The 22,499-nt window shown below is 37.6% G+C and overlaps 1 protein-coding gene across 1 annotated transcript in view; it reads right to left on the bottom strand.

Moving 5' to 3' along the window:
- The window catches only part of CORIN (corin, serine peptidase), a 142,824-nt gene that overhangs the window by 3,406 nt on the left and 116,919 nt on the right, over positions 1–22,499 (bottom strand). Inside the window, exons 15-21 of the mRNA XM_026093564.2 lie at positions 21,840–21,950; positions 20,091–20,220; positions 8,397–8,519; positions 5,897–5,946; positions 4,069–4,243; positions 2,108–2,379; positions 239–372 (exon numbers count right to left, since the gene is read on the bottom strand). Of these exons, the coding sequence (XP_025949349.1) occupies positions 239–372; positions 2,108–2,379; positions 4,069–4,243; positions 5,897–5,946; positions 8,397–8,519; positions 20,091–20,220; positions 21,840–21,950 (995 nt within the window). The remainder of the gene's footprint in view (positions 1–238; positions 373–2,107; positions 2,380–4,068; positions 4,244–5,896; positions 5,947–8,396; positions 8,520–20,090; positions 20,221–21,839; positions 21,951–22,499) is intronic.

Here is a 22,499-nt window from a genome sequence, read left to right as displayed (position 1 = left end):
AAATGCTAGTCTAATAATTAACTAATATCTATAAACCTTAGAGTCTTCAAAGAGCATTTCATAATCATAAACTGAAGACAGTTACACCAATAATAACAGATGTTGGGTTAAAATATGTAAATAGACCATGCTATAATTTCTACAGTAGATGAAGTATGCTATACCTAGTAAGTGCTATTCTACTTTAGATTGCTAAAAGCAATTGTGGCTGTGAGTTTCTCCTTAGAGAGTGTCCTACCATGCAAGAGTCCACAGTGCCAGACTCATAGCCAGCACATAACATCCTGCTGGTGATGGTTTTCATGTCAAAGTACGACTGGCACTGTTCTAAGGAAATGATGCGAACTTCTCCTTCTTGAAGCTTAAAAGGCACTGAAAAACAGAATTAAGCGCACATACATGGACAAATAGTTATCATGTCTCTTTGAGATAGGATAAATTTTTCCATGAAGATAGGTTTAAAATATTACTTATATATTAAATGCAAGGAAAGAAGTATTCCTGTTTAGCACAAAACTCAGATGAAAGCAGATGATTTTTTGCACTGCTGCATCACGGGATTCAGGATTCTCACATTCCCGAACCAGAGATGTGCATGTTGCATTCTGGAAAAGGACCAAGCACACGGGGCATTGTGTCACACCTCCGCTTTATTCCACGTTGGCACTGACAGACTGAGGAGGGAGAGCACCTTTATGTGACACGATTACTTTTAAGATGGGGGCAGTATTGGACAGAAAACAGTAATGCAACGGAAGCGGAGGAAAGGTTTGAGCCATCGTTCAGTGGCAGAATCTCCCGGTTTTCCAGGTCTCTCCCATGTTCACACTTGGTATAATCACAGCTGTTTTGAGTTACAGTATAGGTAAATTTGACCTACAGAGTATATCAAGGAATTGAAATTCAAAAGTATTGAAATTATTTTAGAGGATTTAGGAGCCCGTAAAGGTCTTCTTCCTACTGTAAACAGTTGGTCTAGCTCAAATTCAAAGGGAAACTGTTAAATCTAGAGCATGAAGTATTAAACCTTACATAACCATGATGATTTTTTTGCTGCTTTATAACATAAAAAATTTGAAAGCATTGCCACAACCACATTAGAGAGCAAAGAACTTTTTCCACTGACCTGTGGTACAAAAGCATTCTGTGTTATTTGTTCTGCTATTACATAAAAGCTAGTTTTAGATGGGTAGAGCTGCTAGTAAACAGACTGTCCCTCACAGATGCAATTTAATTCTGTGTTCAGGAATACAGAACATGAATTTTCAGTTATAAATGGAAAATTTTGTTCATTATTGCCATAGGTATGACCTGGCCACTAGAGGTGAAATGCCACCTGAAGCAATACTGAAAGGAAAATTTCTTTCTCCGTTGTACAGAATTACACCTTTCCCTAGTAATTACTGTAATAGAGAAGGAAGAAGCACATTGGACTGAATGCAACAAAGCCAGGATATTTTGCGTATGATGTATGCAAGGCTCATTCTGTCAAAGCAAGGATTTGCATAAAATAAATGTTATTGTCATGGGACTCAAGGATTACAGTGGCTACAGAACAAAAAAACCCCACAAAACACAATAACGTTTCTGTTCAGCAGAACAAAAACAACACCTGTTTTTATGCCTGGGTGGAATAAACCATGTCACAAGCCCAAAGTGTGACACAGAGCCTCAGTTTATGAAAATCAGTTCATTCTGCCTATATGCCAATACTTTCAGTGCCTTTAGCACTGCCTTCTGCTTTCATTGAACTAAGACTGTTATCCCCCACTGGTGATTTGACACCTTCTCAATACAGCACTGAACACAGCCTAAATGAGTAAAATGATAGCCATTTCAGGTGACTTTCTTGGTAGGAGTTCCTAGATTGTCAGTATTTTTGAAAAATCAAACCATTACCTAAATGTCAATTTAGGAGCCTAAATTTAGGCTACTGTTTTAAAAAAAGCTAAGCTCTGGTCATAGCTAGATACCTTCATGAGTAATTACAGTTCCTTAGTATTTAATAACATCCAGAAATAATATAAGTGGATAAAGCTTTGTAATGGCATCACTTATTTGATTAAGTCAGTAGAATTTCCAAGAATCCCCAAAGTATTCATCTTACTTTTGTTGCCCATGTGTCCCCAGCCTGTGATGTAGCAGTAGGTATCCGGCTGAACCAACTGGTCCTTGCTGGGTAAACAGACAGGTCGTACATAACTCGTCTCATTGATATCTTCATTTAGTTCTACAACGCTGATATCATAGTCTACTACGGCTCTGTTGTAGCGTGGATGCAGGATAATGGTCTTCACTAGTCGGGTCTGCATGAAGCCTGATGGATGATCCAGATTGCTTATACCAAACACTACTTTCCAAACAGCTGCATTTTCTCTCCTTTGTAAAAAAAAAAAAAAAAAAAAAAAAAAAGAAAAAAAAGAAAAAAATGGGAAATTTCAATCAAGATAGTAACTGAAAATATGTAACTCAGAATTTTTGTCTCCCTGACTTTTTGCACATTGCACTTCACAAAACATTGCACATACAAATACTACAAGAAAAACAAATACCTTAGGCATCACATCTAGGATCTCAGCGACAAAAGATAGTGCTTTCCATTTCCTTCCTGCTAGCTACCAAATGAATTCAAGCTCGGATCCTCAAAAGATATGTAACCACCTAATTGCTGTATTAAATACCAGAAGTTCTCAAAATCATCCTGTGGATCCTGCCCAAGTAGTAGGTGCTCACTTGGTCACTGGTGGGCATGTACAAAGCTCTCAGGGGATTACACTGTTGTTCAGTAACATTCAGCAGTAACTCAAGCTGAAGTCTCAAATAAGCAATTTAATTATGAAAATTAAATTTATGATAGCCCTAGAAAAAGTCCCTCCTTATTTATTGGGCATCCAGTCTGTGCCGAGCACCCTCTTTATGCCTAAGATCAAAGGTTACTTTGACTCTTACACACAATTGTTTAAGCCTCTTTTTTTTTGTAAATATGCATGAATACAAAAAAATACGGCTACGGTTCAAGTGGGAAAACTGAATTAGTATCAGCTGAGACATGTGAGAAAAACATGGACTTCATGAAAGGCTCAGAATGTGTCATCTCTTGATCATAACTGGTGGTAAGAAGTCACTGGTTCCTGATTACTCTGTGATTCTGAAAACCCTCAAGAAAACCCTCAGCGTTTTCACAATTAATGGAAGACAGTTAGTGTGACTAAGCACCTTTGCAGAGACTGAAGCTTAATCAAAGCACTATAAATCAAAGCAGTCAAAAATTCAGCTTTTTTGCAAAGTAGTCAACAGAACTGTGGTTTCTATGATTTGTAAAGAGTTTTGGTTGCTAAATAAAGGCTATTTTGATTTTAAAGTTACATGAAAATTCTATAATGATCTTTTTACTATCATGCTCAGTTTGTGAACATTTTTCCCATAATGTTTCAGCATTAAGTGCTAAGAATATTCATATCCTATCATGTTTGTGAACATTATAAAAAAAGCATTGCTCTGAGCAATGAGAAGTCACAGCTGGCATGTATTATCGTACAGCGAGGACAAATAACTTAATATCTTGGATGCTTTTATGTAATGCATTTCAAAATACTCTGGACAAAGCATGGGGGACTACGCTAATGAAATTAGCCATGGACACCATGCTTAATGTAGCTTTTTTCATTTACAACCTCTACAAGTATTCATGGCCATTTGCATTAATATTTTCTGCTGCATTACTGATGCATGGTCTTCAGTTTTGGATCTCAAACTTCACAAAATACTTTTTTGCTTTTTTTTTTCCCCTGAATTTTCTGCTGAAAGTCAAATCTGCTTCTTTTACCTTTCATTAGCACTAGGCACCAGCAATGAATAATAAAGCATGTCAGAAGCTCAGCTGATGCTGTTTTATACCGTTCACTTTTCCTTTAAGTCTCCAAAAACAGGCCTCTGTAATTTGCCATTCTGTGAAGGTCATCACCTACCACCACCATGTTTGGTGGAGGAGGGAGGACTTGATAATTTTCATGTGCACGTTATATCCAATTTGTATACAAACAGTAAAACTGTCTTAGCCCTTCTTACCCTTCGAAGCAATGCGCTACTGTCAAGACCCATCTCTTTGCAATCAAAACACAGCCACAAATGTGTCCACTTGGCTCACTCTGCAGAGAGCATTGCCACGGCCATCGGCCTGGGCGACTGGTCCTACCACCAAGGATCCTCTTGTTCATGCGAGCGGCTGGGCGACGGCCACAATCTAGTGAGGAACGGACACAGCAGGGATTTACGTGCTACCATGAACAGAGTGCGTACACGATGCTCTGGAAGACGCCTGGGCACAGAACAATACTAACAGAGTCGTTAAATTACACTGAACAATACGATAAACAAAATTATCAATGATCACACGTTAATACCCAACACATTGAACCATTTTAGTCCTTCCTTTACATCAAAGGATTTGCTCTCCTGAGATTAACTTTGATGGCTCAGCCTAGACAAATTACAATACGAACAAAGCTAACATGAGGGAAGTTGGCCTTCTTTCCCTGCACAGTAGGGGTACATGGCAGCCCTCGGGAAGGCGTCTTGGTTTTGTTTCATTGTGCTTCTGTCAGCCACCAATGTGTTTGGGCTACTTTGTACCATCCATTAGAACTGCTTCTCCAAAATCAGCTCAGCAAAAACAAGCCTTTGCTTAAGCCCAGGTCTCAGCCAAATGTAACACTGTTTGCTTACGTGCAAGACACAAAGCTCGCTTTATTCGTGGAAATTACCACAGGAAAATATCTGAAGATTTGAAGATACTCTAGTACTCTACCCATTCTACTTTATATGCCCCTCCCCTCGAGAATTGTATCAGCGTCCTATCTGCTAGAGTATTACTATTTTAAATATAGTTAGCCCTTCACTTTTGGTTTACTTTATATTCTGGATTTGTAAAGTGACAGACTGTTATTATTTATCCTCAGTCTGAGGATATATATTATCCTATTATTTATCCTATTATTTATACCCAGTCTGTTTTAGAGAATGAAGGTACACCAGCAGTTTCTGCAATCAGTCTCCCAAGGGAGGATTCCTGCTATTGTATATGTGGGAGTTTAGTGGGGAAGGAAGAAACTGGAGCAATGGTGATTTGTAATTTCTAATTCTTACTGTGTTCCCTTAGGTAACTTCAGAGGGCATGCGGTTTTAAGTGTACTGAAAGCAACATATATTAGGAGCACACCTTTGACAGGCTACTAGGAGGTGTTTTTTTCTGGCGAAAGTAGTAAATATTTTGATTAGTTTCCCAAATTTAGGTCTCACTTTGTGATTATTCTTCCCAGTGTCAAGCTAATTTATATTTTTAAGTGTTTTTCAGCAATGCTATCCTTGTTTGTAGAACATGACTTAATTCAAGATGAAGAATTTCTGTACTTTCAAACCACTTAAATTCATGCAGTCTGCTGTGCCCACAAATTTATCTGTAGCTTTCTCCTTTAGGTTCCTCTGTTCCCTTGAGATTCACAGCTACAAACAGATCACAGCTTAAACTTGCAGGTAAATAGCCTGCTAACCACTCTGGTGCTAAAGGATATTTTTGGCAACAAGGAAGTTTCTGCAAAATTAATTTCTGAAACCTGACTGCTGGCAAAATTCATTTTGTGGGAGCGAGAGCAGGACTAGGCTACTGCAATTGGCAATCTCCTGCGAAAGATAAGAAAAGCTGATGAAACTGAATATGATAGGAAAAGAAAGCAATGCAAAACTGGAGGTTGCAGAGGTCTAGTGAAATTTCAGAATGAATCCACATTAAGCATCTGCATTTTTTAAAGTGCATTTTAGCATATCTTGAAAAACATGTCTTAAGAGCCTAACTACAATTAGCTTTGTCTGTTTTGCCAGAAATACATGTTTCTCTTACCTTCTTTAGTACAAAGAAGAGACACTTTGCTGCTGCTTCGACACATCTGCCTAAATATTGAAACAATAACATCATGGAAATCTCAATTAGTTGATGTAATTTTTGGTAATTTGCATATCAGCACAGATACTGTAGCTGCTCTTATGAATCAGCTGTTAAAATACCCCCAAACTGCACAAAGAAACACAAAGACTTTCTCATACCAGAAACATCAACATCTCCCAGTATCTGCCTGGAGACAATTCAAAATATTAGTTCAGCTTTTTAATGCACTTCATGACTGGGTGCTACATATTTTGCAGACTACCTCTTTCTCTGGGTGCTGATCCAGCTCTGAGGTCAGCTGAGAGGTAGGTTCTGTCAGTGCTTAATTTATGGCACCTGAAAGCACAGAGACTGCTGTTCTCCTCTTCCTTACAGCTGAAAGATAGAATTTTCTTTGGAACATCTTCCATGAAAATGTTTGCCCTAAAAGTTGGAGTACTTTGATGAAAACCCAGGAAGTTTGCAAAGGTATTAAGACAACAGAGAGTAATCACTTCTGTTGAAAATTTTCAAGTGGGAAAGGAAAGAATGAACCCTTTTGTTAAAGGAAGGGGTATCCTTGTTGAAACAGAGACCATTGTGGCTCAGCTATCTAATTGCCTTTTTATTTCCACCACCACCTTTTCCATCACTTTTTTATTCCTAGCACGTATGTGCCTTTCTGAGGCAGATGCAGAGCTGAGTTAGACTGTATGCATGGATTAGCTATTCCCCGGGTAATTCTTTGAAGGCTGTAACTTCAGTAGGCAGGCAGTATTTTTAAAGTTGCAACTACTTAAAAAGAGGCTGCAATCAGTTTAAGTACGTACTAATGTGAGCACAACATCAGTGTTCCAACAAGCTCACCAGATTAGGGCAAGGACCCAGGCCTGGATCTGTGTTTCAGCCAGGCCCCTGCCCCAACATTCCTGATAGCCCATTCACACGCTGTACAAGTCAGCCTACTCTCTGCTCCTCTTCAGCCTGAAAACACTGACCATAAAATTCTGTTCTTGGAGATGCAAGGCCAATTTCAAAAATATATTTGATTGTGCACAATTCTAAGGAGCATTTACACTGCTTAAAAAAATAGAGAATATAACTGAGACACACTCATGAGAATGAACTACTTTCCTCCCTGGAAGTTCCTTTGACTTGTGAGCAAGTAGCCAGTCTCCCAAAAGACTATAAGCGGTTCTGTGCACAACGCCTGCATTCTGACATACCTGCTCAACAAACTTTTATGAAAATACTGGTGTATTTGTTAGTTTTTGCCAAAGTTTCTGGCACAGACATTTGGCATGCTGAAGTTGATCCAGATGAATATACCTAGACTGTGGAGCCCAGGAGCACTTCCCAACTCCTGGGCTTCTCCTAGCTTCAGGCGGGGAAGGGATGAAATGCGTATTATCCCTATAGTTATACCCTATAATGGTCCTTTTTCTAGATGAATAGATACAAATAAACTTAAATCAATGGGTAAAATACTAAGGTAAAACAGAGCTACTACAAAATTGATATGTAGGAAAGCATATGTAGACACTTGCAGACACAACCTCATTCAGTTTTCTTCTGCTGAATAAATCAGCCACTACAGAAAAGGATCCCTACAGATCATAATGCATCACTACAAAAGAAAAGTAGGTGTATTCCTCAGGTCTGCGTCTTCACACATATATCGTACCTCTGCCATCTGCATTTAGCCAAGTCATTTTTTTCTTGTGAAACAGAAGTATTTTCTATGGAGGAAGGATGTTTTGGAAGCCTGTTCTGAAATCTCTTTCTAGGCATGTGAAAGAGGAAACAACAGATCTACTTTCTGGAGAACAGTCACAGATGCAGTCACAGATGGCTCTCCCACCGTTTTGTTCTCAGTGCTTGAATGAGTTCATCGGCTCTTTAGTCTGACAGTCACACTTTGAATGTCTCAACCGTGACTGAAGGCTGGCTTATCATTAGCAACCCCCGGTTTAGTAAAGTTAATTAAAAAGAACAGACCACTGTCTGAAGCAAGAGGAGCTGCTAAGGAAACCTGCTATAAGTGGATATAGTTTCTGCTGAGGAAGCTGTGGCCTCTCCAGATGTATGAAGCCAAACTGCAAGGGCCAAAGACAGAAGGTAAGATGTTGCTTCAGATTTTGCTAAACACTACTTACTGGACTTTCTTGGTGAGCAGGAATTTAATGAAGCTGTCTGGTCAAGGTGCTCCAGGGGCCTCCCCTCCCTATCACTGAAATGCTGTTAGACTTGCAGAATGGGGGCCTGAGGATTCACAAGGCTGACCCAAAAGAGACGGCAGTTCTAATAAACACGAAAATCATCACAGACTGCATCTTAACAAGTGACATGGGTATATACTGGGGTTTATATACAGATACCTCGGAAAAAAATTGCTTACCAAAAAGAGTCTGTCATCCTTCATTGGTACACAACTATCCAGAGAAGTGAAATAAAACCTCATTTAACTGTTCCTTACCCATCCACTAGAAGTGCATGTAAAGTGGATGCATTTTTATTCTTCCAATTTGAATGTAGATTCAGCCATTTGTGATGCTGCACTCCCTCATTTTCTTGTACAATTTTTGTTTTAGATGGTCCTCTGAAACAAATAAAAGATATTTTTAGATTTTCCAGTATGTCCTTATGCTACAGTTATGAAGGGGAAGAGGTTTTAATACCTCCTGTTTACTTCAAAGATACACAGTTGAAAGGTATTTCAAAGCCAGCTGTGGTAGAATCATAGTTCGGAAAACAAAATCACCTCAAGAAGCCCGGCCAGCTAACATCATAGCTAACATCACAGGTCACTCAAGTAATTATTTCCTGACAACTCTAAGAAAGAACAAGTAGTAGTACTGGAAGAATCTTCTGGTGGTATTTTCTACACTGCACACTGCCCACACACCTTTACTTGTTTCATTAATGCTATATTTAACTAGTGAAAATATCTTAAATTAAGATTCCTTCTCTACATGTTTCTTTTCACATTTGCTTTCATTTGCCCATTATTTGTCTGTTTAGATTGTTTTCTTACCAAATTACTATTGGAAGTAATAATTAGTTGATAGGTTGTTGTTATTGATGATGATCAAGTCAACCACTCATGAGAAATGTAAAAACATCATGAAATCAATAATCTCTTAAACGAAATGTGAGACTCAACAGCATACTGGTGTTTGCAAATGTATAAATTCAATTTTCCTCTTATTTTAGCTGTGGCTATTAAAATATTCCATCTTTCTCCATAGTTCCTCATTGCAAGAAAACTGGTAAAAAGAATCAAACCCTCAGTCACTTCATTGGGTCTTAAAGATTCATTAAATTTTCATCATGAGAGTATTAATTATTCTCCTAGATTAATTCCTACTTCAGAGGGACAAAAGAATTGTATTTAAAAAGCATATATTAAAGCAAAAATCTATCTTCTTTCAACTTTTGTGTGTAACACAAGCATATTTTACTGACTGTGGGAAAACAAAAAGATCAAATGCATAAGGAAGCGTCAGACTAGCCTAACCCAGATTACTATTATTGTCTCTTAGAGAAAATTTTCTCTAATATGTATTTTAGGCCAATTTTAAACAACTGCCATCAGCTCCATGGGCACACAGAACAAACAGGTCAGAAATGATGCAGAAAAACGCTAATCATCTATTCCATTTCTAGCCACAATCTCACTGCCGTGTCTGGAAGGCAAGGTTCACGTGACAGTAACACAATACTCTATGTGAAGTTCCACCAGAATCTGCACAGCAGAGACAAGAGACTCTAACCTTTACCCCGCACTGAAACAGAGATGATATTGCTAAAAATAAATACATATTTTGAGAATGGGGGTAAGAAAAGAAAAAAGAAAATTAGTATTTATGGGGGAAAATATTACTGGGGCAAATTATTTGCACAGCAAATCTAGAGGAGCTGGGTAGGACGAAGTGATGGGAGAGATATGTTATCATAAATATCTATTATAATAATGTCTGTTGTTTTAAAAACTACATTTTTCATCTTGTTGATCAGCTCTGCAGGAATATGCAATCCCCAGATTTCATTTACAGGTATGTACAGTTCTTAAGGCACACAACTACGGACTTCTTTAAATAAGGTAATAGTTTAAGGCTTCCTATGTCTAATATAAAGACAAGTTCTTATACTCTATGCATAAGTTACGGCTGCAGTTTATGGCATCCAGTGCACTTAGTTCGATGCCAAGTTTAAGGAACTGAGTGAAGCTGCTGCTGCAGCCCCCTATCAGTACTGCCCTACATGCATCTATACGGTAGGACTCCTGGGTTCCTCTGGCAGATGGATCCCCATGCAGCTGCATCACCGGCACACTGGGTAACGACACCACTGGCTGCATGGCACCAGCACAGCAATACAACAAAATGATTCCTTTACTAAAGCAATTTAGTCTGGCACTAAGTCTAAGTCCTCATGTTACCTACTCAGGACTACTGTATTCAGATGAGCACTTTTTGTGGTGAAATACAGAAAATTTTTTATTGAATTCTATTTTTTGATTATTTTGATCATTATTTTGATTATTCAAGTCTATTGTATTCTGATTATTAAATTTGATTAATAAAGTAAATTTTTATTACTTTTGATTGTTTTGATTATTAAAGTCCACTGGAAAGGTGTTCTAGCAAAAGCAAAGTCTTATGCTGAGGACTTACAGCAGACTTTTATTTTTAGCTGGGATTGTTTGAAATATTGTTTCTACAGCTCCCTGCCTCCAAAAATATAATAAACAGATCTTCATATGTATAACGGGTAGAAGAAATTTTTTTTTTCTTAAATTCCTATCTTTGGAAATTCATAAAAATTTAACAGTAAATAGCAGTCTGAGTCTTAATAATAATATTTGAGAACATCTCAGTCCAAGTTGTCTACTTTGTTAAACAAACCCAATCACAGGGGATAATGCCAAACCTGGCATTCCACAGCAAATTAACAGAAATCTCAAAGTAAGTTAGCATGGTTTCACGAAGAGATATTTTCATACATCCACCTCTGCATAGTTATTGCCTGGTAGGCTCAAAACAGTGCAAAAATTGCTGTTTTGGTACATCAGAATTGCTAGATGGAAAAAAGAGTGTATTTTTGAACTAGCTCTACAAGTCACACAGCTTTCCAGTACAGAAACACCCACGATTAACCATCAAAGGAACAGCACAATATCTCACGCTCCCTGTCAGCAGTGAGAAGGATTTCCAAGGACTGCTCTGCTGAACACTGGTCACGCCAAATTCTAAATCCTCGCTCGGGGAAAAGAGAATGAGAAAAGTACAGGAAAAGTACGAAGGGCCCTGAAAATCGCCTTTCAGACCAAGTCTCTCATGACAGCAAACAGCAATGCCAGCCAGGTTATTAGTTTGTCTTTAAAGTCTGTTTTTCAGTATTACCTGTATTTCTTTTTAAATACTTACTAAAGTGCAGTATCCTTTAGCCAGCTGATTGCACAGATCAATGAAGGTCTAAGCATGATGTTTTATGGTAAAGTTGTTGTCAGTGCAACCATATGGAAATGTTTTCAACAGGACTGGCAGAATTAACTAGACTCTGAGGTCTTGATCCTGTCTGCTACATGACTTATTTCTTGGAGTCTCCTCTGGGCATATTAAACAACTATCACTCCATGATCTACTACCCAAAATGTGTAGACAGATATTAACAAGCATTTTTAAAGTCTGTGTTTTTTCCTCATTTAAAATAAAAAGCTTTTTTTGAAGCAAACAGCTTTCTCCATCACTGCCTCCTTATGGTAAACGGATATAGCTGTCTCATCTTTTAGTTTCCAGCATTTTTTCATTCTTGCTCTCACCAAATATACACAAATTTGATTTTCTCTTAAGATGACAATCTGCATTATAATCTTCTGTGAACAATTATGTTCAACAGTTCACATTTGTGCACAGTGATATTTTATGTGGCTTTAACCAAATATCTGATCTACAAAACATATAATGCAGAAAAAGGTGCAAACGCCATGTCATATCTGGCCGTAAATCTGTATTATCCCAAATACTACATTATTTTGTTGAAATTTTTGATTTTAGATTACAGCTCAGGATAACTATGATCACCATTAAACAGATACGCACTTCTAAAACCAGGCCCCTATCCTAAAAGACAGTTAAACCTAAAAGCCTCACTTCTAGCTGAAGACAAACTGAAGAAAGAGGAGGAAAATGATGGGCATTCATGCAGAGACCAGAACACACTGAGAACTTCCAGGCAGTTGGGGGGCATGAGCTAGAAGTGTTTGAGGGGTGAGGCCAGTGTGGTGGTCTGCGTGAGCATACAGCCTACTGGCATGCAGGGAGGGGCTGCGATGCCATGCCTGTACCTAACGACAGAGGCTGCAAAGCACTCGGGCCACCAGGACGGAGGAAGAGCAGCGGTCAGTCATTTTACCCAGGCGCATTCTGTCCTTGAGCAACACGACTGGCAGCAAGCTCTATGCTGCCCCTCTTGGAGCTGCGGCACAGAATTTTTTTTGCAGACACAGCCTGAAGAAAAGGGAAGAAGGATCTTTCAACTGACAGTGCCAGGATAGGAAATACTTTTTCACCCAGAGGGTAGTGGAGCCCTGGAACAGGGCGACTGTGGAATCTCAGTCCCTCCAGGTTTCCAGGACTTGGCTAGAAAAAGCAGTGGCTGAGCTGATCTCGTGTTGGTACAGACCTGCTTCGCTTGGGAGTTGCACTAGATGATCTCCAGATGTGTGTTACAGTCAGCATTTTTACGATTCTGGTGCACAAAACAAATACAAACGCTGTAATAGACAGTACTCATGCCGAAGAGCTTAATCTTGAAATATGCTGACAGTTACTAGAACAGGTTTCTCACATGTTAGAAGATCTTCTAACATTACAATACAGTCACTGAAATATTTACATCATTTAAGTAAGTTTGTCAGTGATACCTGCAAACATAAGACATTCATATTGTGGTAACAGTCATACAGGCCTTCTGGGTGGTGAACTTTGGACCAGATCCTCCACCAGAGTTTCAAAATAACTTACAAATCCTGCCAGAATCCACTTGACAGCATAATAACTCATGGTAATATTTGCATGGAATGATTTGAGTACTGAAATGCATTATAAGGTCATTTTAACACCCATGGGGTTCTAAGAATCTATTACTGTAAAGACCACAAAAATTTAATGGATTGTCTCATGTAGGTATTAAATATCTGAAATAAAGCTTTATGCCCAGAACAACTGTGCTAAAACTTCTGAGCTCCCAGCCACTCAAACAACAGTCTAATGAATACACTTTAGGGTGCCTGTAATCTCAGTCTATGGGCTTCTTAAAAGTCATGTGAAATGTACCATAATTAGCTAAGTTTAAAACAGATGCTACCACAGACAGCAATGTTTTACGTTTGACCATGCCATCGAGCTCTATGAACTGATTCAAATAACTAGCTTAAAGGTAACACTTGAGCTACAACTTAAGCTGTGTAGTAAAAGACAGGTATATCTTTTCCTCAGGCTTTTACTAGGTCGTCTGCCTTATTTTTAACAATGAAATAGGATTAGGATGCAATTGAAAAAAATCCTTCCAGAATTCTTTCTCTCACTAAACAGTTAACCAAAGCAAAAATGTCACAGAAAACTCAGTTGAAAGGGATGTTATAAGGTCATCCAGTCCATTCCTCTACTCCAAAATATTATCAACTATACCTAAATTAGCTTTGACAGATGTTTGTCTACCCTGTTTGTTAAAATGTCCAATGATGGAGATACAGCATTTCTAGGCAATATATTCTAGGACTACCCTTACAGTTAGCAATTTTTTTCTCATGTCTGTTCCAAATCTTCCTACCTGTCATTTAAGCTCATTATAGCTGGTCTTTTTCCCATTGGTAATGAAGAACAATTTATTCCTTGCTTCTTTGCAGCAGCCTTTTACATATTTGAAGGCTCCTATACCTCCCTTCCCCTGACAAACCACTCAGTGCTTTCAGCCTTTCTTCACAGACTATGCTTTCTAGATCTCTGGTCCCACCATCTCTGCTGTCCCTCATCTGGACTTTCCCCATCTAGTCCAAATCTAACAAAAGCAGAATAGAACAGATGACTGACTGACACCAGATGTTGTACATAAACCTTCCTGTTTATATACTATGCTTGCTTTTTGTATAGTGGTATGATATTGTTTCCTTATGTTCAGCTTCTGATCCACCGTATTCCGCAGGTCCTTCTCTTACAATTTCCTGCCTTGGCAATCATTTTCCATCATGTATTTATTCAATTTATCCCTACATATACTATTTTGTTCTTATCCTTGGCATTAGGTATTTCAAGCCATCTCACCAGACTGTCAGGAAAATTTTGAATTCTAATCCTGTCCTCCGAAATGCTTTCAGCTCCTCCCAGCCTGATACAGCATGAGAAATTGGTAAACATGCTCTCCACTCCATCATCTCAATGACCTACAACAACACTGAGCATCACCCAGACATAGGGCAAGTGCCGCTAGCCTCCTACTGATACATGTTTATGGTCTGACAGTCGTGTTCGTATTATTTCATCTTTGTCCATACTTCCTTATTTATGTAAAGTCATATGACATAGTATGAACAGATATATCACACCTACTGTTTCTTCCCTATTCACAGTGTCTCCACCCTTTCAAAGAAGAAAATTTAGTGACTGACGTATTTGTTATTGATATATATATGTTTTCTGTCATTAAGACCTTATATATTAGTTGTTTACTTATTTGTTGGTAACTGAAGTTAGGCTGACTAGCTGATAAATCCTCCTTTTTTCCCCTCTTCAGTGAGAGATGGCATATTTAACAGTTTTCAGTCTTAAATAGCCATTCTCCACAACACCTCAAAGATGCTGGCTACCATTATTGTCTACCATAATGGAGATCTGCCATAGTCATATACCTTAAGTGCTCTTGGATGAATTTCAGCAGGCCCAGTTAATTGCAAAAGTGCTGTATAAGCTGTTCTTTTCTTAATCTAGCCCTAATTCTTAAGTCTTTGCCATTGATGGCTGTTAAGTCATCAGACTGTAAATAACTTTGTCAATGAGCAGAAGACTAACATTTTCCACTTACAAAATATTGGGGGGGGGGGGGATTTTTTGATGGTTTTGTTTTGGTTTTGTTTGTTTTGCTTTTTTTGTTTAATATTCCTTGGCTTTTCTGATTCTTTCGATAGGTACTTATGCTGTTCTTTTATATCTCTCCTTACAGGTTTGAGCAAAATCTCCACTTTCACCAGAATTCCCCTTGGAGTTTCAGGTCACCGCAGAGCTTGCATCTTAGCAAAGTTAGCCTTGTTGCTTCACAGAAAGACAAAATGAACATCAAAGAGCACACATAATTCTAACACATCTAATTTCTTTAGTCTAAGAAGTTGTCTTTAATCCATGGCAATTTCCAAAAGGTTTTTTGAAGATAATACTATAAAATCAGTCACTTACAAAATCAGAAAGGCAAGACATTTTAATTTACAGTTGCACTTAAATATATCTGAATGTGAAATTCTAACTTCAATTCTCCCCTACTCCATTGTGCAAAACTACGTCGAAACTCTTAAATTCTAAGTTTAGAATAAATTACATATTTCAGTAATCCCCAAACCAGATTCCTTCTCTCTTCAAAGTAACAGTAACATTCCTAGATTCAGCTGCTATAATTACATGGTTTTAAGCCTCATGTGAGAGCAGGGCAGGCTCGAAAGAGGAAGCCTTGTGGTGTACCAGAGGTAATGAATAATGCATGTATGGACACTAATATATAACAAACTAGGTCTATTTCAGAATTGGAATAGCACGTGTTTCCTGTCTGTACTTACAGGTGAATTTAAGATGTTTCTTACTCTTGAACAGAGTTCTATAAAGCCATGGTTGCACCATGGAATATGAAGTAATAGATCAAAACCTTGATTTTAACAGCATTGAAATCAGAAGAAATGTATCTGGAGATTTAATGTGAAAAGAAGTGGAGATATAGAAAATGGAAACTTAAAAAATTCAGAGTATTTGTAGAAAACTAAAACATGTATGATTAAATAATTCTTAAAATTTTTGATGGCATGTACATAACCATTATGATATTTCCAGCTTTCAGAATGCCTACATTCTTATGTCCTAACTGAAAGACTATTCTACCCTATCAGCAATGAGTTAACATGTAATTATGTTGAAGAAGATTCATATGCTTGCTTTTTCTCTGCCATCGGAGTCACTGAAAGTTACAGAATTGCTAATGTATAATTTTGTAGCTAAACTGAGAAAAAAACATTTGGGGCCCATCTAAATTTAAAATTGAAATAAAATTCAGATTTTGTTAGCTGAAAGTCTTAATGTCACTTAAAATTAGATTTAAAGTCCTTCATTTAAGCTATTTTAAAAAGATGTAGGTCACACCTGACACAAAAATACTGCTTTGAAACAAAATGGTAAGTGTTTCACTTGAAAATGTTGAAACAAAATACCTTGACTTTTCAACCTTTTTTTGCTGCTGAAACTATTCACTGAATTTAAAAATAAAATTTACTATTATTTTCTTTCAATATTGCACTTTACAGCAATTCATTGAAAAATGTTAACATAGTTCTACTGGTAATAATGCGTTAGCCACAAAAAAGCAGTTCAACTTGCAGTTAACAGAATGAATTTCCAGGACTGACAGTAAGAACTAACATTTGTTTAATTTTAAACTGAGCAAGTTTGATTTGGAAGTCACTGGGAAAAAACCTGGATTCTATAATGTCATTTATACAAGCTATGACATAACATAGTTTGCAAAAAGTGTTTGTGACCAATTGTTAGAATAACAACCTTTGGATGGCAGTATTTACATGTCTTTTTATTTTAGTCAAAAAATAATAACAATTACTATTTTACTTAAATAAAAATGTACCCAATCATAGAGCTAAAACAGTGCTGTATCAGGTAAGTAAAAATATGATTAATGACTATTTGAAACAATTGTCACAGTCTCAAGGAATTATTAGGTTAAAATTTCTTTGAAAAAGGCCTTCTCCAAATAATTTTATGAAATTTAAAACTGCATGCGTACATGAAAGATGAGGCATAAACTATCAAATATAATCTAATCTGTAATATACTGCTTAAAATGTATGTATTCTACATATAACTGTGTTTTAATATTGTTTTATGGTTTCTCAAAACTATTAAAATAAAGTCTCCCACATCAGCCACAACTTGTACTGTTATTTTTGGTAAATCTCATTTATTAGAATTATTTGCTGCCTCTCTTAATAAAATAGGAAATAAACTATTCACTGAATTTCCATAGAGTAATTAAACAACTCCACTAACTTCTGTTTTTGCCAAAATTCTGGTCTGAGCAGACCATGGTTTTTGTCACTGTTTCATCAACAAAAACGTGGACTTCAGTGTATGTGGAAATGGTTTTCTTCAGCTAAACATCAAGACAAATCTGCAGTCTTCTGAACATAATACAATATTCTGAACATGCACAACATGTCCATATCCAGCAACACAGTCTGCAGCACACCAGTGATACATCTAACGATTGATCTGAGCACTGATGGCAATTTTTTCCTCTGTTCTCTACCTGTGGTACCAGGAAACCTAATTGCCAGAGACATGCTTTACAGTATTCAAATTCTGGGCTCAGTAGGAGGCCTCCGAACAAAATTATCTGTGCTGAGATGAAGGATGATCCAATAGTCCCTGCTGGCTGCAAACTTTATGAAATGTAACGCTTGAACTGCAAAAACGGTTCCAGTTAGGCTCTTAGCAGTATAAACAGAAGTTCAGCTCATGGATAGCATGCTTTCTGCGCCGGAGGAAAACATAGGAGCTGCTAAGCGCACACACTGCAGAGGCAGAGCACCAGCCATCACCAGTCCAAAGCCTTGCAGACAACGCTTGGACCTGCACGGTTTTCTGTGATGTTGCATCACGTAACCGTGTTGTACTGTGGAAATTCCCAACCCAAGATACCATGAAGTCTCAGCTTTGAATCTCATGTGCACTGTCTTGCTCTAAGAATAAACAGGAGAACTATTAAACCAAAATAAAGTATCAGCATAAGCCATTATTAAATAAATTTGTAGAGCTACCCAGCTGGTGGTTTTTGGAACGTGGCATAATACGGACAGAATTTCTATGTTCACAGCTTTAATTTTCTGAAGGACTAAAATGAAATATTTCCAAATAGGAACATCTGAAGAAAAGCACAGCTCAAACTATGTTATCTTTAAAACAAAACACGAAAAATTTTAAGGAAAAAAGATTTTTTTCATCATTATTTGAGCTTTATACAATATACAGTCTAATTCCCATGCACCCTCAATGCCAACTGGATATAACTTACTAAATATGCCAATGTTATCAACCTTACATTCAGTTTTTTTGTTCTTACAAGTCTAATAAACAATGCTGGAGAAAACGAAAACAGATGAAGTCTATGGCTTTAAGTCAGATTTCACAGTGGTATGAAACCCCATTGTATTATTTAATCTTCTACCCTTCCATACAGAAAATGTTACCCTCTGTGACATTTTCACTGAATCCCTAAGCGATATTAAAAGAGCAGCTAAATAATTTATGTTAACTCAAATTACTCCTTTCTGAAATTAGTTCTGATGCATGCATTATAATCTTTGGGTTTTTTTATAGATCTTCTTCACAGCTAATTTACTGCATGTTCTGCAGCGCCACTTCCTACACACTGGGAGAATAGCTAAGAAAAATCGAGCTGCAGATGACTGACAAATCAGACATTAGGAACGGGAAAGAAAAATACTGCTTTGGTTTTCTGAAGTATTGGAAGGAAGAATTAAAACTGTGTATTACAGACAAACTCAAGTCATAAAATTCAGATTTAAACTGAAACTTTCCACAGCCCTTCACACAATCACCTGTTACTAGACACACCTCTGAGAAAAGAAAGCAATCGGAGGCCTTGTAATAACTGAATACCTTTTACATTTTCCTAAGAGCAAGTGTTACAGGAAGATAAGAAAATTTGATGCTGGGCCTGTTAGACTAGAATATTAAGGAAAAAAAGCATGATTAAATACTGAGACCATCAGTTTATTCTTAGACAGCAAAGAAGTAGTAAAAGGAATAATTATTTTTGAAGATATCGAAGGAGTTTAAGCTTATTAGAAAGCTATATAAAAGTTAAAGCATAAAAATAATGTCAATATTATTTAAATATATTAAACTAGCTAGAGTAGTAGAGAATTGCTGTGTCAGAATGGCAGGCTGTCCAGTCAATACAGGTGGTCTGTGTGTTCAGGGGCATGTGTTAGAACTGATGTCAAGCATCCATGTAATGCAAGACGATACAGAGTAGGTTAAGAGCAGATGCTGTAACCTGAGCTCTTCATCCTCATGTGTTTTTAGGGAGAGGTACAAACAACCAGATTGCATATGAGTATAGGTAGTGGTAAGAGGCAGACAGACTCCAGTCTGAGGACCAGACACTGGCAAAAGATATCCCTCTATACAATCAGGCTTGTCTGTCTTTAGTAGAAGATAGCTTTGGATGTCAAAGCAAATGAACTCATTTTGATAGCCAACAATTATACTTTGCATCAAGTACTCCATAAATTAACTATTATTTTAGTGTGCATGCATAAGAGGCATAGAAGCTGTTCTTTTTCTGAGGTCCACACAGAAAAATCTATCGCCAACAATTCATTGTTCAGAGATACGTAAATTAAATACATCTGGTTGCCTAGCTCACGATATTTACTGCAGAACCCAAATGAACGTATAGAAATTCTCTTGTGTTTCATATGACAACTCTGCTTTAACTGTTTAGGAATACATAGAATATATACAGGAATATATTTCCAAGTGATTCTGAACTTCAGAAATAACTGCAAGTTCATATATTGCGGCTAAGCAAGAGATTATTATCTTTTCAACACACTCTTTTAATAACGACTGGGCAATTAATGTTTGTAAAATGGCAAAAAGTGCCTAGATTTTAATCAGCTTTTGCTCCTCAAAAAAGCTTTTGCACTGCTCAAACAATTTCATTACCCCTTTTCTCTATGAACTCTTTCCATACTAAGTCCATACTAACATTGCAGGGGTCATGGTGGTCAATGATCATTTGCAAACTCATCAAACTCCATCACGCCAATTATCCTAAGAAATTCATCAGTGCTACAAACTACTGACCTTACCCTAAACCCATCTGATTGCAGGCCAGTTGGCTCAAATTTTCTTGCCACTCGTCAGCACAAACATGGTAATCAGCAGCTAACCTGTGAATTGTCAGGAACGTCAAGGAATTCATGTTTTTAGACAGGGTAACTGCAAATAAAAAGAAAAATAACTTGACTATTATTTCACGTGGTTGGTGTTATATATGGTGCACTGAAAACAAAATTTCATTCAAAAGCGTCTTCCACTTATGGAAGATGCTGACATTTCTGCTCATTTTCCATGCTCAATAGATACATAATTTAAAATAGAGGCAACTATGGCTATGAAAATCTTGTTTGAGACACCAAACAATAAAGACACCTTGAGGACAGCTCACACATTTCTGATAGCCTTCATCTTGTTAAATGGCATCTTACCCCTCAAATAGTCCAAATGAAATCACAAAGGTAATTTGTGGGATGAATGCTGCTTGACATGAGTGATAACACCATTTGATTCTCAATAATATGCATCGTTCCTGTCAGAACAATATCTGGGTGTGATTAGCAAAAGAAAAATCAACTACTGCTTACAAGAAAGAGCACAATCATTACTTCTCTCTTAATCCATGTATAAAAGTGCGTAAACTGCTTTTATAACACAAAAAAGCTTCTCAAAATGACCCCAAATGAGCCAATAGAAACGTGCATCCCTCTTACGTCTCTAGGTCCCTGACAAGAGGGCGCCTTTGTGTGCAATTTTTCCCAAAATACAGAATGTTTTTATTTGAACTGTTTTTCTCACTTTTGCTTGGATAGTACTAATCTTAACATAAACAGTCATTAAGCATTTTTCCTATATGCGAAAAGATGCTTTTGATTCTCTCCCCATGGAAGTATGTATTCATCTTTGATTACTCCTTTTCAAATATGCATTTCTAGAACATTTCATCTCTGTTGCACAGGTTTTACTAAATATTGTTATTAATGTTTATACAATATTAAATGTTTATACAGTCTACTTCAGTAAAAATACAAAATATTTGCTTCTATGAACCATGAAACATATTTTTTCCTATGTTTGAAGTAACTTACAAGCATCTCAAACCTAGTAATATAAAATACTTTCATGTACAGAAATAAATTTTAACTCAGTAAAATATTAGAGCAGGATATACTACCACTCTCCAACCTGCTTCTTTTCAGTACTATTTTCATGAAATCCATCTTCATTTTTATTTAAAGAATAATGCTTGGCAAGTTCTACTTTAATAACACACAGAAGCATGAGGCCCACTCTGAGAACGGACAGCGTTAGCAGATGCCGTCACTCTGCAGGTCTATGCCCAGCGCAATGTGGAGCTACTAGGACTATCTTCCTCTCACAAGCTCTGAACCTGCGTCACTAGAGCCAGTGGGAATTTCACACTGCATTTCACGAGCACAGAACCGAGGCTGAGAAGTTTTGCCTAGATCAATTCTGTACCTGAGTGTCTTCCTACTCTCCCTGCTGTCCACAACAGTTTCCAGATTTTACACATCACCTAGAATTTCCCTGCTACTTCTCCTATATTTTTGCACTGTGATACGTTCCACTGACCCTTTCCTTTCTCTTTTGCCCAGTTTCTTTCCTGCTTTCCCAACCTCAGCCCTGCCTCCTTTCGGAAACAAAGGGAGCAACTCTCCACCACTGCAGTTGTATTCTGCATCAAATCACCATTGATTATTACCGTTTTGCCATCACCCAAACATCGCTTCGAGGCAGAGTGTACCAAGGGGGAAACTTACCACAGTCCCACTCATCGGAGCTGTCACTGCAGTCCACTTGGCCATCACACCAGCGCTCACGCTGCACACATTCATGGTTGGCACATTCGAGCTCGTCCTCCTCGCAAAAGGCTGCAAGGACAAAAGCATGTTTAACTCTGAGAAAGAAACGATCAACACGAAATGTAAACTGAGACTGAAAAAATGTGAAGGAGGGAGAAGGTAGGTGCAGGTCGAATCTATGGAGCAGTGAGACGGACTTGCAACAAAATTCATGATGGACACCACTGAGGTGGAAGGTGGTTGCTGCCACTCAGTCACAGAGGGCACCACAAGCCAAAAGGAAGGACGGGCTTCTGGGCATGGCAAGATCTGTGGTGTATGCTGAGGTCTATCTTATTTCTTTAATATCATCTGTGATCTTGTCCTATGAAACCTCAGTCTCTCACATAAGTTTTAAGCTAAAATGTTGTGGTCCTTGTTTTTTAGGAGACTGCTCTAAATCTGTTTATTTCTTTGTGTTTTTCAAAAAAAATTATCTTTTCCTGTAACACATATGTATTTTATCTCATCCACAGCAAGTTCTGTATTTCTCTTTTGGATCCTCCTCTGCTATTTATAATCATGGAATTTTTTTTTTTTACCTCTGCTTTAGAGATCAGGAACTGAGGAACAGAAAGA

The sequence above is a fragment of the Dromaius novaehollandiae genome, chromosome 4 (assembly GCF_036370855.1).
Source record: "Dromaius novaehollandiae isolate bDroNov1 chromosome 4, bDroNov1.hap1, whole genome shotgun sequence".
Classification (NCBI taxonomy): Eukaryota; Metazoa; Chordata; class Aves; order Casuariiformes; family Dromaiidae; genus Dromaius; species Dromaius novaehollandiae.
The sequence above is the reverse complement of the archived record's forward strand: the minus strand, read 5'-3'. Positions and strand labels throughout refer to the sequence as shown.